The sequence below is a fragment of the Oncorhynchus gorbuscha genome, linkage group LG24, assembly GCF_021184085.1.
Source record: "Oncorhynchus gorbuscha isolate QuinsamMale2020 ecotype Even-year linkage group LG24, OgorEven_v1.0, whole genome shotgun sequence".
Lineage (NCBI taxonomy): Eukaryota > Metazoa > Chordata > Actinopteri > Salmoniformes > Salmonidae > Oncorhynchus > Oncorhynchus gorbuscha.
The window spans coordinates 56,720,431-56,736,192 of record NC_060196.1 but is presented as its reverse complement, the minus strand read 5'-3'; the positions used below and the strand labels follow the sequence as shown (position 1 = coordinate 56,736,192).

Sequence of the window (15,762 nt, the reverse complement as noted above, 5' to 3'; positions counted from 1 at the left end):
CCCACCCTCCCTCACTCTCTCGCTCCCTCTCTCTCTTGCTCCCTCTCTCTCTTGCTCCCTCTCTCTCTTGCTCCCTCTCTCTCTCTCTGCTCCCTCTCTCGCTCCCTCTCTCGCTCCCTCTCTCGCTCCCTCTCTCGCTCCCTCTCTCTCTCCCTCTCTCTCTCCCTCTCTCTCTCCCTCTCTCTCTCCCTCTCTCTCTCGCTCCCCCTCTCTGTCTCTCTCTCTCTCTCTCTCTCTCGCTCTCTCCCTCTCACCCCCTCTCTCTGGAAACACCTCCCTATTGACAGCCTCTCTCGGTCCCGGGTTTGGCTGGTCCTCTTTCTGGTTGTGGTGTACAGCTGGCCCTTATGTCGAGGAGAGAGGCAGCAGCACTTTTCTCTATGTGATTCTGTTTCCAGCTCTACAGCCTTGGATCTGCAGTTCGACAGTCAGATCGGACTCCTTCTCCTCTACACCTCAGGGATCCTCAGGTTTCTCCTCCACTTTATTACAGTCTGTTGCGATATTTGCTTTACCCGTAGATCGATGGACAGCTGCTCCTTCTAGAATCATTGTTGTATCTTTATCAGGATTAAGGTGAGTGTGTGAGATTAGTTTTGCGTTCACTTGTCACTTCAGTTCCGTCTGTAGGTCCTACTGTTGATGTCCTCATGATGATGATGATGATGATGAGGCTTTATTTGTCTTGCCTTTTTACATTTGATGTTTTCTATGGAAAATATTGGTTTCCTAACCATTTCGGAAATAACTTTATTAGCTTACCTAATAAAGTGATCCTGTACACTGGAAGTAGCACGATGGCATGGAGGTTTATTAGTAGACTGTTCCTCATATTAATGTCTGTGCTTTATAATGACAGACTATAAAAACACTTTATAGGCTCAGTAGCAGGTATGGCAGAGAGCCAGAGAGACATAGCGCCTCCACATCCTCTACACACTTAACACAGCAACCGGATGAGAGCCGTCCGTCTCCCGGCTTGACACACATGTATGTTGTTAAACAACACCAGCGCTTTTGGCTATTTTTGTTGTCATTATGTTTGTTGTATTATGACAACAGAATCACCTCGTCCCTCCAAGTTACTGTGTTGTAAGTTGCTATCTGTTTCAAGGCACCAATGATAAGAATAATACCTATAAATGCAAAGGTTTAGAATTTCATTGTTTGAATCCAATTGGATTATCTAAGCAGGAAATGTGTCGGGTGGAAGGCAAGAGCGGTTTATGAGGTATATAAACAATCACAGCTGTTGACCCTGTGCAAGTTATTGGGAGGTGTTAAAGAACTGTGTGAGTGAAGAGACATGTGTCTTCTATCACCAGTTACCACTGATATGTTGCCTCCAGATATTTTGAGACTTTGAGAGAAACTTTTATCACGGTACTGTTTCTTGTTGGCTGTGACAAAGTTTTATGGTTGTTTGTGATAAAACTGTCTGGAGAATGTGCCTTGGTGGGAAGAAAAAGAGGGACAGGAAGGGGAATCCACAGGGAGTAGAATGTGTTTATAAGGGATTACATTTCAAGATGCCAACCCAATGCCCACAAGTACAGAAATGTTCCTAAAATATGAAAAAACTCATGTAAAAAGGAAGCCATCGACCCTTCCAAACGTGGACCTTGTTCAATCTGCCGGACTCATAGCAAAGAAACACTACCGTGGTCATTTGTAGGATTTGGGAAATGAAAACTGAGGCCATGCAAGGCCTAATTAAATGAAAACATTGTTTGTCTTTGAATGAACTGAACTCAAAACAACATTACTCACAGCACTTATGTCATTAAACCCTGGGAAAAAAACAAGGATGGAGTTGGTGAGATATTTCAAAAGTCAAATCAGTTATCCAGCCTAAATTACTCAGTAGATTACTTACTCAGTAGATTACTCAATAGATTATTTACTCAGTAGATTAGTTACTCAGTAGATTACTCAATAGATTACTTACTCAATAGATTACTTACTCAGTAGATTACTTACTCAGTAGATTACTCAGTAGATTACTCAATAGATTACTCAGTAGATTACTCAATAGATTACTCAGTAGATTACTCAGTAGATTACTCAGTAGATTACTCAATAGATTACTCAGTAGATTACTCAGTAGATTACTCAGTAGATTACTCAGTAGATTACTCAATAGATTACTCAATAGATTACTCAGTAGATTACTCAGTAGATTACTCAGTAGATTACTCAGTAGATTACTCAGTCGATTACTCAGTCGATTACTCAGTAGATTACTCAGTAGATTACTCAGTAGATTACTCAGTAGATTACTCAGTCGATTACTCAGTAGATTACTCAGTAGATTACTCAGTAGATTACTCAGTAGATTACTCAGTAGATTACTCAGTAGATTACTCAGTAGATTACTCAGTAGATTACTCAGTGCTCTGATAGGGTAAGGCAAGTATGGGTAACTGCATATGTGTCTGAAAGTGGGTTTTGCAAATCAAATGGGAGGATCAACACCAGTGAGTGTGTCAACCTAACAGCTAATTTGGCAGATTGGTTGCCACTCAAGGCTTTTCCTTGTAGCATTTTAACTAAACCGGTTAGGCAGGTTAGGCTTATTAACGTGGCAGGTTAGGCTTATTAACGTGGCAGGTTAGGCTTATTAACGTGGCAGGTTAGGCTTATTAACGTGGCAGGTTAGGCTTATTAACGTGGCAGGTTAGGCTTATTAACGTGGCAGGTTAGGCAGGTTTATTAACGTGGCAGGTTAGGCTTATTAACGTGGCAGGTTAGGCTTATTAACGTGGCAGGTTAGGCTTATTAACGTGGCAGGTTAGGCTTATTAACGTGGCAGGTTAGGCTTATTAACGTGGCAGGTTAGGCTTATTAACGTGGCAGGTTAGGCTTATTAACGTGGCAGGTTAGGCTTATTAACGTGGCAGGTTAGGCTTATTAACGTGGCAGGTTAGGCTTATTAACGTGGCAGGTTAGGCTTATTAACGTGGCAGGTTAGGCTTATTAACGTGGCAGGTTAGGCTTATTGGCAGGTTAGGCTTATTAACGTGGCAGGTTAGGCTTATTGGCAGGTTAGGCTTATTAACGTGGCAGGTTAGGCTTATTAACGTGGCAGGTTAGGCTTATTAACGTGGCAGGTTAGGCTTATTAACGTGGCAGGTTAGGCTTATTAACGTGGCAGGTTAGGCTTATTAACGTGGCAGGTTAGGCTTATTAACGTGGCAGGTTAAGGCTTATTAACGTGGCAGGTTAGGCTTATTAACGTGGCAGGTTAGGCTTATTAACGTGGCAGGTTAGGCTTATTAACGTGGCAGGTTAGGCTTATTGGCAGGTTAGGCTTATTAACGTGGCAGGTTAGGCTTATTAACGTGGCAGGTTAGGCTTATTAACGTGGCAGGTTAGGCTTATTAACGTGGCAGGTTAGGCTTATTAACGTGGCAGGTTAGGCTTATTAACGTGGCAGGTTAGGCTTATTAACGTGGCAGGTAGGCTTATTAACGTGGCAGGTTAGGCTTATTAACGTGGCAGGTTAGGCTTATTAACGTGGCAGGTTAGGGCTTGGCAGGTTAACGTGGCAGGTTAGGTTAACGTGGCAGGTTATTAACGTGGCAGGTTAGGCTTATTAACGTGGCAGGTTAGGTTAGGCGTGGCAGGTTAGGCTTATTAACGTGGCAGGTTAGGCTTATTAACGTGGCAGGTTAGGCTTATTAACGTGGCAGGTTAGGCTTATTAACGTGGCAGGTTAGGGTTAGGTTTATTAACGTGGCAGGTTAGGCTTATTAACGTGGCAGGTTAGGTTAGGCAGGTTTATTAACGTGGCAGGTTAGGCTTATTAACGTGGCAGGTTAGGCTTATTAACGTGGCAGGTTAGGCTTAGGCTGGCAGGTTAGGCGTGGCAGGTTAGGCTTATTAACGTGGCAGGTTAGGCTTATTAACGTGGCAGGTTAGGCTTATTAACGTGGCAGGTTAACGTGGCAGGTTAGGCTTATTAACGTGGCAGGTTAGGCTTATTAACGTGGCAGGTTAGGTTAGGCTTATTAACGTGGCAGGTTAGGCTTATTAACGTGGCAGGTTAGGCTTATTAACGTGGCAGGTTAGGCTTATTAACGTGGCAGGTTAGGCTTATTAACGTGGCAGGTTAGGCTTATTAACGTGGCAGGTTAGGCTTATTAACGTGGCAGGTTAGGCAGGTTTATTAACGTGGCAGGTTAGGCTTATTAACGTGGCAGGTTAGGCTTATTTGGCAGGTTAGGCTTATTAACGTGGCAGGTTGGCAGGTTAGGCTTATTAACGTGGCAGGTTAGGCTTATTAAGGTTAGGCTTATTAACGTGGCAGGTTAGGCTTATTAACGTGGCAGGTTAGGCTTATTAACGTGGCAGGTTGGCAGGTTAGGCTTATTAACGTGGCAGGTTAGGCTTATTAACGTGGCAGGTTAGGCTTATTAACGTGGCAGGTTAGGCTTATTAACGTGGCAGGTTAGGCTTATTAACGTGGCAGGTTAGGCTTATTAACGTGGCAGGTTAGGCTTATTAACGTGGCAGGTTAGGTGGCAGGTTAGGCTATTAACGTGGCAGGTTAGGCTTATTAACGTGGCAGGTTAGGGCAGGTTAGGCTTATTAACGTGGCAGGTTAGGCTTATTAACGTGGCAGGTTAGGCTTATTAACGTGGCAGGTTAGGTTACGTGGCAGGTTAGGCTATTAACGTGGCAGGTTAGGCTTATTAACGTGGCAGGTTAGGCTTATTAACGTGGCAGGTTAGGCTTAGGTTAGGCTCATTAACGTGGCAGGTTAGGTTAGGCAGGTTAGGCTATTAACGTGGCAGGTTAGGCTCATTAACGTGGCAGGTTAGGCTCATTAACGTCATTAACGTGGCAGGTTAGGCAGGTTTATTAACGTGGCAGGTTAGGTTAGGCAGGTTTATTAACGTGGCAGGTTAGGCTTATTAACGTGGCAGGTTAGGCTTATTAACGTGGCGTGGCAGGTTAGGCTTATTAACGTGGCAGGTTAGGTTGGCAGGTTTATTAACGTGGCAGGTTAGGCAGGTTTATTAACGTGGCGTGGCAGGTTAGGCTTATTAACGTGGCAGGTTAGGCAGGTTTATTAACGTGGCAGGTTAGGCTTATTAACGTGGCAGGTTAGGCAGGTTATTAACGTGGCAGGTTAGGCTTATTAACGTGGCAGGTTAGGCTTATTAACGTGGCAGGTTAGGCTTATTAACGTGGCGTGGCAGGTTAGGCTTATTAACGTGGCAGGTTAGGCTTATTGGCAGGTTAGGTTACGTGGCAGGTTAGGCTCATTAACGTGGCAGGTTAGGCTTATTACGTGGCAGGTTAGGTGGCAGGTTAGGCTTATTAACGTGGCAGGTTAGGCTTATTAACGTGGCAGGTTAGGCTTATTAACGTGGCAGGTTAGGCTTATTAACGTGGCAGGTTAGGTTAGGCAGGTTTATTAACGTGGCAGGTTAGGCTTGGCAGGTTAACGTGGCAGGTTAGGCTTATTAACGTGGCAGGTTAGGCTTATTAACGTGGCAGGTTAGGCTCATTAACGTGGCGTGGCAGGTTAGGCTTATTAACGTGGCAGGTTAGGCTCATTAACGTGGCAGGTTAGGCTTATTAACGTGGCAGGTTAGGCTCATTAACGTGGCAGGTTAGGCTTATTAACGTGGCAGGTTAGGCGTGGCAGGTTAGGCTCATTAACGTGGCAGGTTAGGCTTATTAACGTGGCAGGTTAGGCTTATTAACGTGGCAGGTTAGGCAGGTTTAGGTTAACGTGGCAGGTTAGGCTCATTAACGTGGCAGGTTAACGTGGCAGGTTAGGCTTATTAACGTGGCAGGTTAGGCTTAGGCTCATTAACGCGTGGCAGGTTACGTGGCAGGTTAGGTTAGGCAGGTTTTTAACGTGGCAGGTTAGGCTTTTACGTGGCAGGTTAGGCTTTTTAACGTGGCAGGTTAGGCTTATTAACGTGGCAGGTTAGGCTTATTAACGTGGCAGGTTAGGCTTATTAACGTGGCAGGTTATATTAACGTGGCAGGTTAGGCTCATTAACGTGGCAGGTTAGGCTGGCATTAACGTGGCAGGTTAGGCAGGTTAGGCTCATTAACGTGGCAGGTTAGGCTTATTAACGTGGCAGGTTAGGCTTAGGTTAGGCTCATTAACGTGGCGTGGCAGGTTAGGCTTAACGTGGCAGGTTAACGTGGCAGGTTAGGCTCATTAACGTGGCAGGTTAGGCTTAGGTTAACGTGGCAGGTTAGGCTTATTAACGTGGCAGGTTAGGCTTATTAACGTGGCAGGTTAGGCTGGCAGGTTAGGCTCATTAACGTGGCAGGTTAGGCTTATTAACGTGGCAGGTTAGGCTTATTAACGTGGCAGGTTAGGCTGGCAGGTTAGGCGTGGCAGGTTAGGCTCATTAACGTGGCAGGTTAGGCTCATTAACGTGGCAGGTTAGGCTCATTAACGTGGCAGGTTAGGCTCATTAACGTGGCAGGTTAGGCTCATTAACGTGGCAGGTTAGGCTCATTAACGTGGCAGGTTAGGCTCATTAACGTGGCAGGTTAGGCTTATTAACGTGGCAGGTTAGGATCATTAACGTGGTAGTTTATGAGAACTAATGTAGCAGGTTAGGATCATTAACATGGCAGGTTTGGATAATTTACCGAGGAGGTTAGGGGAATAGTTTTTTTTTTAAACCTTTATTTAACTAGGCAAGTCAGGGGCAGAACAACAGATTTTAACCTTTTCAGCTCAGGAATTCAATCTGCAACCTTTTGGTTACAAGTCCAACGCTCTAACCACTAGGCTACCTGCTGCCCCAATTAGGCCCCTAACCCAGTTAGGGTTGGGTTTAACTAAAACGCTACAAGGAAGCAGCCACACAAAATGGTCTTGATTGGCAACCAATCTACCCAATTAGCTGTTAGGTTTCGATATATTCACTGGTCTTGATCCTCCCACTTGTTTCACAATGCCCAGTTGCAGACATATTCCACGTATGCAGTTAACTACGGGCTTGTTCAACATTGTAGCCGACAGTGCAGGCGACTGCCGACTGACTGATCTACAAATCACCTTGCATAATAAATAACTACTCATTATTATTTTGTAGGTCAGTCATCATTTACCCACAATGCATCATGAATTTGATACTCTCGAACACGGCCCATGACTCGGGCAAAGCAGCAAGACCCATCATCTCCCATGAGTCTGTGGGCCAACAAAGCAGCCACGCTGCCATGGCGACCACCATTTAATTGGTAAAATGTGCCTTTGAGAGTTAACAGGGTCAGGGTCTGCTGCCAAGAGTCGGTGGGATAAAGATCAGGGTGGGAACACGCAGGGTCCTGATGGGCATGATTTTAAACTGAGGAAAGAGGCAGAGAAAGAACAACATTCTGCCATTGCACTCACTGTTGTTTAATTGCATGCAATGGACTGATTGTTATGAGGGAGGAAGTCAGTCATCAGTTACAGTGGTGGAAAAAGTCCCCAATTGTCATACTTGAGTAAAAGTAAATATACCTTTAATAGAAAATAACTGAAGTAAAAGTGAAAGTCGCCCGGTTAAAGACCTACTTCAGTGAAAGTCTAAAAGTATTTGGTTTTAAATATACTTAAGTATCAAAGTAAACGTAATTGCTAAAATATACTTAAGTATCAAAACCAAAAGGAAAAGTATAAACCATTTGACATTTATTTTATTAAGCAAACCAGACGGCACGATCTTCTTGTTATTTTCATTTACGTATAGCCAGCGGGCGCACTCCAACAATTAGACATCATTTACAGTCAGCCAGGGGGCGCACTCCAACAATTAGACATCATTTACAGTCAGCCAGGGGGCGCACTCTAACAATTAGACATAATTTACAGTCAGCCAGGGGGCGCACTCCAACAATTAGACATCATTTACAGTCAGCCAGCGGGCGCACTCTAACAATTAGACATCATTTACAGTCAGCCAGGGACACACTCCAACAATCAGACATCATTTACAGTCAGCCAGGGACACACTACAACACTCAGACATCATTTACAGTCAGCCAGGGACACACTCCACAATCAGACATCATTTACAGTCAGCCAGGGACACACTACAACACTCAGACATCATTTACAGTCAGCCAGGGACACACTCCACAATCAGACATCATTTACAGTCAGCCAGGGACACACTCCAACAATCAGACATCATTTACAGTCAGCCAGGGACACACTCCAACACTCAGACATCCTTTACAGTCAGCCAGGGACACACTCCAACAATCAGACATCATTTACAGTCAGCCAGGGACACACTCCACAATCAGACATCATTTACAAACAAAGCATTTGTGTTTAGTGAGTCCTCCAGATCAGAGAAAGTAGGGATGACCAGGAATGTTCTCTTGATAAGTGTGTGAATTGGACCATTTTCCTGTCCTGTTAAGCATTTCAATTGTAACACGTGAAATGTATGGAGTAAAAATAACATTATTTATTTTAGGAATGTAGTGAAGTAAAAGTATAAGTTGTCAAAAATATAAATAACAAAAGTTAAAAAAAACGACTTAAGTAGTACTTTATAGTATTTTTCCTCAAGTAGTACTTTATAGTATTTTTCCTCAAGTAGTACTTTATAGTATTTTTACTTAAGTAGATTTGTGATTGATTTATGATTGAAACCATGGGATTTCATCAGCGCTTGGGATTTCATTCTATTCCTCCCCAGGTCCCAGGTCCCCAGGTTCACCCTCAATCTCTGTCTGAAGCCTATGTTTGTTTGTCTTTAAGATCTCTCCTCCCTCTCTCTTCGGCTCTCCTCTCTGGAGTACGACGTCTCTCCGTTTTCCCAGAGGAAACCCCACACGGTTCTACTTAGCATTCATGTGTGTTTCTGTGGGAAAAGTGAACCCCCCGCTCTGAACACACAAGAAAGGGTCAGCCAGGTCACTGCTACAGAAATACCATAAATACAAACATATTAACAGATAACTGCACACAGAACTCGGTTAGGAAAGCAAGCTGACTGACTATGGTGTCCTCAGTGGGGACTATTGTGTCCTCAGTGGGGACTATTGTGTCCTCAGTGGGGACTATTGTGTCCTCAGTGGGGACTATGGTGTCCTCAGTGGGGACTATTGTTTCCTCAGTGGGACATATGGTGTCCTTAGTGGGGCATATGGTGTCCTTAGTGGGGCATATGGTGTCCTTAGTGGGGCATATGGTGTCCTTAGTGGGGCATATGGTGTCCTTAGTGGGGCATATAGTGTCCTTAGTGTGGCATATGGTGTCCTTAGTGGGGCATATGGTGTCCTCAGTGGGGCTTATAGTGTCCTCAGTGGGGCATATGGTGTCCTTAGTGGGGCATATGGTGTCCTCAGTGGGGACTATGGTGTCCTTAGTGGGGCATATGTTGTCCTCAGTGGGGACTATGGTGTCCTTAGTGGGGCATATAGTGTCCTTAGTGGGGCATATAGTGTCCTCAGTGGGGCATATAGTGTCCTTAGTGGGGCATATAGTGTCCTTAGTGGGGCATATGGTGTCCTTAGTGGGGCATATGGTGTCCTCAGTGGGGCTTATAGTGTCCTCAGTGGGGCATATGGTGTCCTCAGTGGGGCATATGGTGTCCTCAGTGGGGCATATGGTGTCCTCAGTGGGGACTATGGTGTCCTTAGTGGGGACTATGGTGTCCTTAGTGGGGCATATGTTGTCCTCAGTGGGGACTATGGTGTCCTCAGTGGGGCATATAGTGTCCTCAGTGGGGCATATAGTGTCCTTAGTGGGGCATATGGTGTCCTTAGTGGGGCATATAGTGTCCTTAGTGGGGCATATGGTGTCCTCAGTGGGGCATATGGTGTCCTTAGTGGGGCATATGGTGTCCTCAGTGGGGCATATGGTGTCCTTAGTGGGGCATATAGTGTCCTTAGTGGGGCATATAGTGTCCTCAGTGGGGCATATAGTGTCCTTAGTGGGGCATATAGTGTCCTTAGTGGGGCATATGGTGTCCTTAGTGGGGCATATGGTGTCCTTAGTGGGGCATATGGTGTCCTTAGTGGGGCATATGGTGTCCTTAGTGGGGCATATGGTGCATCCTTGGTGTCCTGGGGCATATGGTGTCCTTAGTGGGGCATATGGTGTCCTTAGTGGGGCATATGGTGTCCTTAGTGGGGCATATGGTGTCCTTAGTGGGGCATATGGTGTCCTTAGTGGGGCATATGGTGTCCTTAGTGGGGACTATGGTGTCCTCAGTAGGGTCTATGGTGTCCTCAGTGGGGTCTATGGTGTCCTCAGTGGGGACTATGGTGTCCTCAGTGGGGACTATGGTGTCCTCAGTGGGGACTATGGTGTCCTCAGTGGGGACTATGGTGTCCTCAGTGGGGACTATGGTGTCCTCAGTGGGGACTATGGTGTCCTCAGTGGGGACTATGGTGTCCTCAGTGGGGACTATGGTGTCCTCAGTGGGGACTATGGTGTCCTCAGTGGGGACTATGGTGTCCTTACTGGGGACTATGGTGTGGGGTGGCAGGGTAGCCTAGTGGTTAGAGCGTTGGACTAGTAAACGAAAGGTTGCAAGTTCGAATCCCCGAGCTGACAAGGTACAAATCTGTTGTTCTGAACAGGCAGTTAACCCACTGTTCCTAGGCCGTCATTGAAAATAAGAATTTGTTCTTAACTGACTTGCCTGGTTAAATAAAGGTAAAATAAAATCAAATAAAAAACTATCCCAGGTAACACACACACATGTCTTGCCGTAGTCGGCCCGACGTCTACATGATACATCAGGCCGATGTAGTATGGAGAGCGTTTGCAAATTGGCAACAAGTCGCAGAGACGTCGGCATTAGATCGCATTCGCCCCTCAGCCGCTGTTTGGACGATGCACGTTAAAGCTGCATGCTGCCTAGTCGCTCTAATACAGACATTAAAAAATACCTTTATTTGAGGTCGGAGCCAACAGCAAATGTTTCACTACATGGTTTGAATTACCCTTACCAAATGAGTGTAAACATCGAATTTGATTAGAAAGATTATTAGATCAATTATACTGGCAATAATACAACCAATATGCTTTACTAGAATATAGGTGATTTTGTTTATGGGTAAAATGAAGAGAGAAGATTGAAGCTAATGTCAAGTTTAGGAGGCTATTGCTATACCATCACAGAGAACAGAAAACAGAAAACAGAAAACAGAAAACAGAAAACAGAAAACAGAAAAAGAGAAAAGAGAAAAGAGAAAAGAGCACATTTAACAGAAAGATTGCTTTATGCAGAGGGTGTGCAGTTAGTTTGATAAAAACAAAGGTTTTATTACAGGCTTAGAGCAGTGAATATGTGATGAATATATTTACAACAAAAAAACGTTACATTTGATAATAATGGTGAAAATAATGATTGAGACAAGTAATGTAATCAGAAAATGTGTTTTTATTTATTTAAGCCTATAGGTTTTAGACATATTTTCTGATAAAAGTATTGCCAACCATGAACCGAAAATGTTTGACTGTCCATAGGTAGGCTATGCCTAAAAGATGTGAAACATGCCCCCCCCCCCGGTGCAGGTGAGGAATTATAATGCATCGATAGAAGGCAGCTAATTCAAGCATTGTGACACTCGTCCCAATTTCAATGTCGACACGATCTACGGCTGACTCTGTGATGCTGACTCTGTGATGCTGATGCTGATGCTGACTCTGTGATGCTGATGCTGACTCTGTGATGCTGATGCTGACTCTGTGATGCTGATGCTGACTCTGTGATGCTGATGCTGATGCTGACTCTGTGATGCTGATGCTGACTCTGTGATGCCGACTTCGGCAAGATATATGTGTGTTGTCTGGGTATTGTGTCCTCAGTGGGGCCCGAGTGAAGAAACCTACCAGGAACACAATGTCCCCATCACAATGACCCTTGACACTTCATTGGCCCGTAGTGGTGATTGCTGGGTGGGGATGGGGAATGCGTGGAGGCATTCTGTTACATTATCATCTCTAAGCCTTCTGAGACTCAGTGGAAGAGAGAACTCAGAACAGTGAGACACAGAGCTGGCCGTCAGAAAATGACACAGTTCCTCCCATTGGAGATGACGCCAAGTGTCATAGTAGAAGATAACATGGTGATTACTTCCTGTCTGTGGGGGGCAGTTCTAACACGTCAATTATTTTTGAACCACAGGTCCTCGTATTGGAGACAGGCTGGTGAATGGTTGTCAACAAACAAGCAGAGAGGTCAAAATGGAACCAATTAGGAAAGACATGGAGCTGCTAAGTAACAGCATGGCTACCTATGCTCACATCAAAGGTAAGACCCCCTTGTTATTTCTGCTTATAGTTCTAGGATAAAGAGACCCTTTGTTCATTTAAAAAAATGTTTTATTCATTCTGATGCTTTGAGAGTAGCTTCAACAGCCACAATCCGTTGTAGGGACTTATGTGTACTGTCTGCTTTGGCGTGACACCCCTGTACTGTGAAAGTATCTGCATGCTCACCCTCTCAAATATCGTTTCCTGCACTTTTATTACTGCTAAAGGAAAGTGGCTTGTACGGTCAGAACAGACAGGGGCCTCGTACTCATTGTGAAGATATTTGACAGGATACCCCTCCAGGCATTCTCAAAGCAAGGACAATTCCCATGCTGTTGTTGTATTTAGTTTAAATGAGAATACGAATGGCCCTATTGAACCCCTGTCAATGTAGGTGATAGCCTCTAAACCTGCCTGATCTCACAAGCTCACAGTCAGTGTGGATTTACGAGGCTTTTGTAGGTGAGTGATCTAACAATCTGTTTTCCCATCCAGCTAACCCAGAGAGCTTTGCTCTGTACTTCATGATGGGTGTGTGTTTTGGCCTGCTCCTGGCCCTGTGCCTCCTGGTCACCGGCATCACCTGTAGGACCCGCCGTACCAATAAGCCTCCCCCGTCCCCAGAGAGGAGACAACTGAAGGAGTCCAGTGAAGAAGAGGAGGATGAGGAGAGTGTGGATGTGGAAGAAGGGGAGGAGGCAGAGATCCCTAAAGTGACGGTTGCGCCCATGAGCGACCGCAACAGCCAATTGAACGGTACTTTGAGGAGCGTGAACGTGTTTGCGTCGGCGGAGGAGCTGGAGAGGGCGAGACGACTGGAGGACAGGGAACGCATCGTCAGGGAGATCTGGAGGAACGGACAGCCAGATATACTGACCACTGGAACAGGGACCATCGGACAGATACACTACTACTAATGGACTAAAGTGACTTAAGGACCTGAAACACATGGTCTGAACCCTGAACTAATTAGGGTTGATCTACTCCAGACAGACATTGTAGCTGACTGTATTAGGCTGGCATAGATTCACCTTCATCTTTTCATTCAATGATTATTTTTTTTATACAAACTCATTTCATTATCATTCATGTACTGGCCTATGACAAAAGTGTGTTGCACAATACAACGTACGATTTAACATGTAATTATTCAGTTAGTATTGAGATAAATAGAATGACATAACCACTGCTCCCAATCGACACACATAATAAGTAACATGAAAAATACCCCACAATGTTTTACAATGCAGACAGCTTGAAGAACCAACCACCAACATTGCTGCCTCTTTGTGTATAATGTCAACATTTGCTTATGGACTCTTCTATGGTTGTAACGCTGCTCCCACACAGAGTCAGTTCCAAGCTCCAACCCTCCAGGCTAATCTTAGCCGGCTGGAAGTCTTCCCACAGAATCCTCCCAGCCTTTAACCCAGCGTTTAGCCACCACCTTTGACCCCATCGCTTCCTGTGTTACAGCAGCAGCAACACTCCCCTCAAGGGAAGATTGTTGAGGACTTATGAAAAGACCACATAATTCAAATCAAATCAAATTTATTTATATAGCCCTTCGTACATCAGCTGATATTTCAAAGTGCTGTACAGAAACCCAGCCTAAAGCCCCAAACAGCAAGCAATGCAGGTGTAGAAGCACGGTGGCTAGGAAAAACTCCCTAGAAAGGCCAAAACCTAGGAAGAAACCTAGAGAGGAACCAGGCTATGTGGGGTGGCCAGTCCTCTTCTGGCTGTGCCGGGTGGAAATTATAACAGAACATGACCAAGATGTTCAAATGTTCATAAATGACCAGCATGGTCGAATAATAATAAGGCAGAACAGTTGAAACTGGAGCAGCAGCACGGCCAGGTGGACTGGGGACAGCAAGGAGTCATCATGTCAGGTAGTCCTGGGGCATGGTCCTAGGGCTCAGGTCCTCCGAGAGAGAGAAAGAAAGAGAGAAGGAGAGAATTAGAGAACGCACACTGAGATTCACACAGGACACCGAATAGGACAGGAGAAGTACTTCAGATATAACAAACTGACCCCAGCCCCACGACACAAACTACTGCAGCATAAATACTGGAGGCTGAGACAGGAGGGGTCAGGAGACACTATGGCCCCATCCGAGGACACCCCCGGACAGGGCCAAACAGGAAGGATATATATATATATATACATATACCTGTTCTGTATTCCAAATGGAACCCCATTCCTCACCTCTATCACAGGAGGTTGGTGGCACCATAATTTGGGAGGACAAGGGCTCGTGGTGATGGCTGGAGTGGAATCGGTGGAATGAGATCAAACACATGGTTCCTATGTGTTTGATGCTATTCCATGAGTCATTATGAGATGTCCTCCCCTCACCAGCCTCCACTGACTACTATATATGGATTAAAGCACCATTTGGGACTCATCCCTTTAATAGCGCTTCAGTGAGTGACTCTAGTCTTTGACTTGAGAGGTTATGTAACTTCAGTCTGCACAAAGTTGCATATATTGAGCACGTGATCATTGCCAAATGCTTTATTTGAAATTGGCCCCGATAAAGAACATTTCAGTCCACTGCTAAATTCCTACAGTCCTAAGCAGACTTTTCTTTGGCCTTTGGTTAGGAATGATGCAAAAATATCCTGTTGAGTCCAAAGAACTTCAGATACTACAGCTTTGAATGTATACAACTTAAAGGGTTAGTTCAGCATTTTGGCAATGAAGCCCTTTAATATCCCCCTTCCGCCTTTATGTCCTTCCCCAGAGTCAGATGAATTTGTCAATACCATGTTTATGTCTCTGCATACAGTGTGAAGTTGCTAACCAGTGTTAGTGCAATGACTGGAAGTCGATGTAAATCAGTATAACAGATTGTGAAATAAACAAATTGCTTATTGGATTGATTTTTTTCATGTGCAGTTCAATCACAGATAAAAACAGTAGAATATTTAGGGTGGGTGGGGGGGTGGATGGGTGTAGAAAGTAAAAAAATATATTAAAAAATCTAGCGACCCAAAAGGTTGTGTGTTCGAATCTCAACACGGACAACTTCAATTTGAACAACTTACTACTTTTTAGCTAACCCTTTAACTGCTTAGTTAGCATGTTACCTAACCTTAACATTAGCCACAACAAATTGGAATTAATTTAATATATACTGTGTTAAGGAAATTGTGTAATACCCACAAAATGCAGTGTGGAAATAATTTAATACACAATCATCCTGTGTGCCTGTCACAAATTTCAAATAGGTCATTTTACAATAAGTACTAAGTGTGTTGGAACAGAGAACGCTGTTAGCATTAGCTTGTGAAACTGCCACCAACTTCCTTTAAACTGGACAGAGACATAAACATGATAACCACAAGTTCATCTGATAAAGGGCTTAAATACCCAAATCCCAAACTTTAATACTAGATCTAATGACTTTTCATCAGGGGTTTGATTTCACAGGTCAAGCTTAAGAATGTGGAAAACTAACAAAACTTTAAATGAGAAGTACTGAAGGAAAACGCAATAATTGACA

The 15,762-nt window shown here is 44.5% G+C and overlaps 1 protein-coding gene across 2 annotated transcripts; it reads left to right on the top strand.

The window, feature by feature from the left end:
* Positions 1 to 206: 206 nt before the first annotated feature.
* On the top strand, positions 207 to 13,906 carry LOC124013435 (protein eva-1 homolog B-like). Of its 2 annotated transcripts, none has more exons than XM_046327781.1 (3): positions 207 to 470; positions 12,123 to 12,248; positions 12,746 to 13,906. In XM_046327781.1, the coding sequence occupies exons 2-3, from the start codon at positions 12,182 to 12,184 to the stop codon at positions 13,165 to 13,167; spliced, it is 489 nt and encodes a 162-aa protein (XP_046183737.1). In that variant the 5' UTR covers positions 207 to 470; positions 12,123 to 12,181; the 3' UTR covers positions 13,168 to 13,906. The 2 variants fall into 2 exon arrangements, with proteins under 2 accessions (XP_046183737.1, XP_046183736.1); XM_046327780.1 differs by having other exon boundaries at positions 327 to 576.
* Positions 13,907 to 15,762: the final 1,856 nt, after the last annotated feature.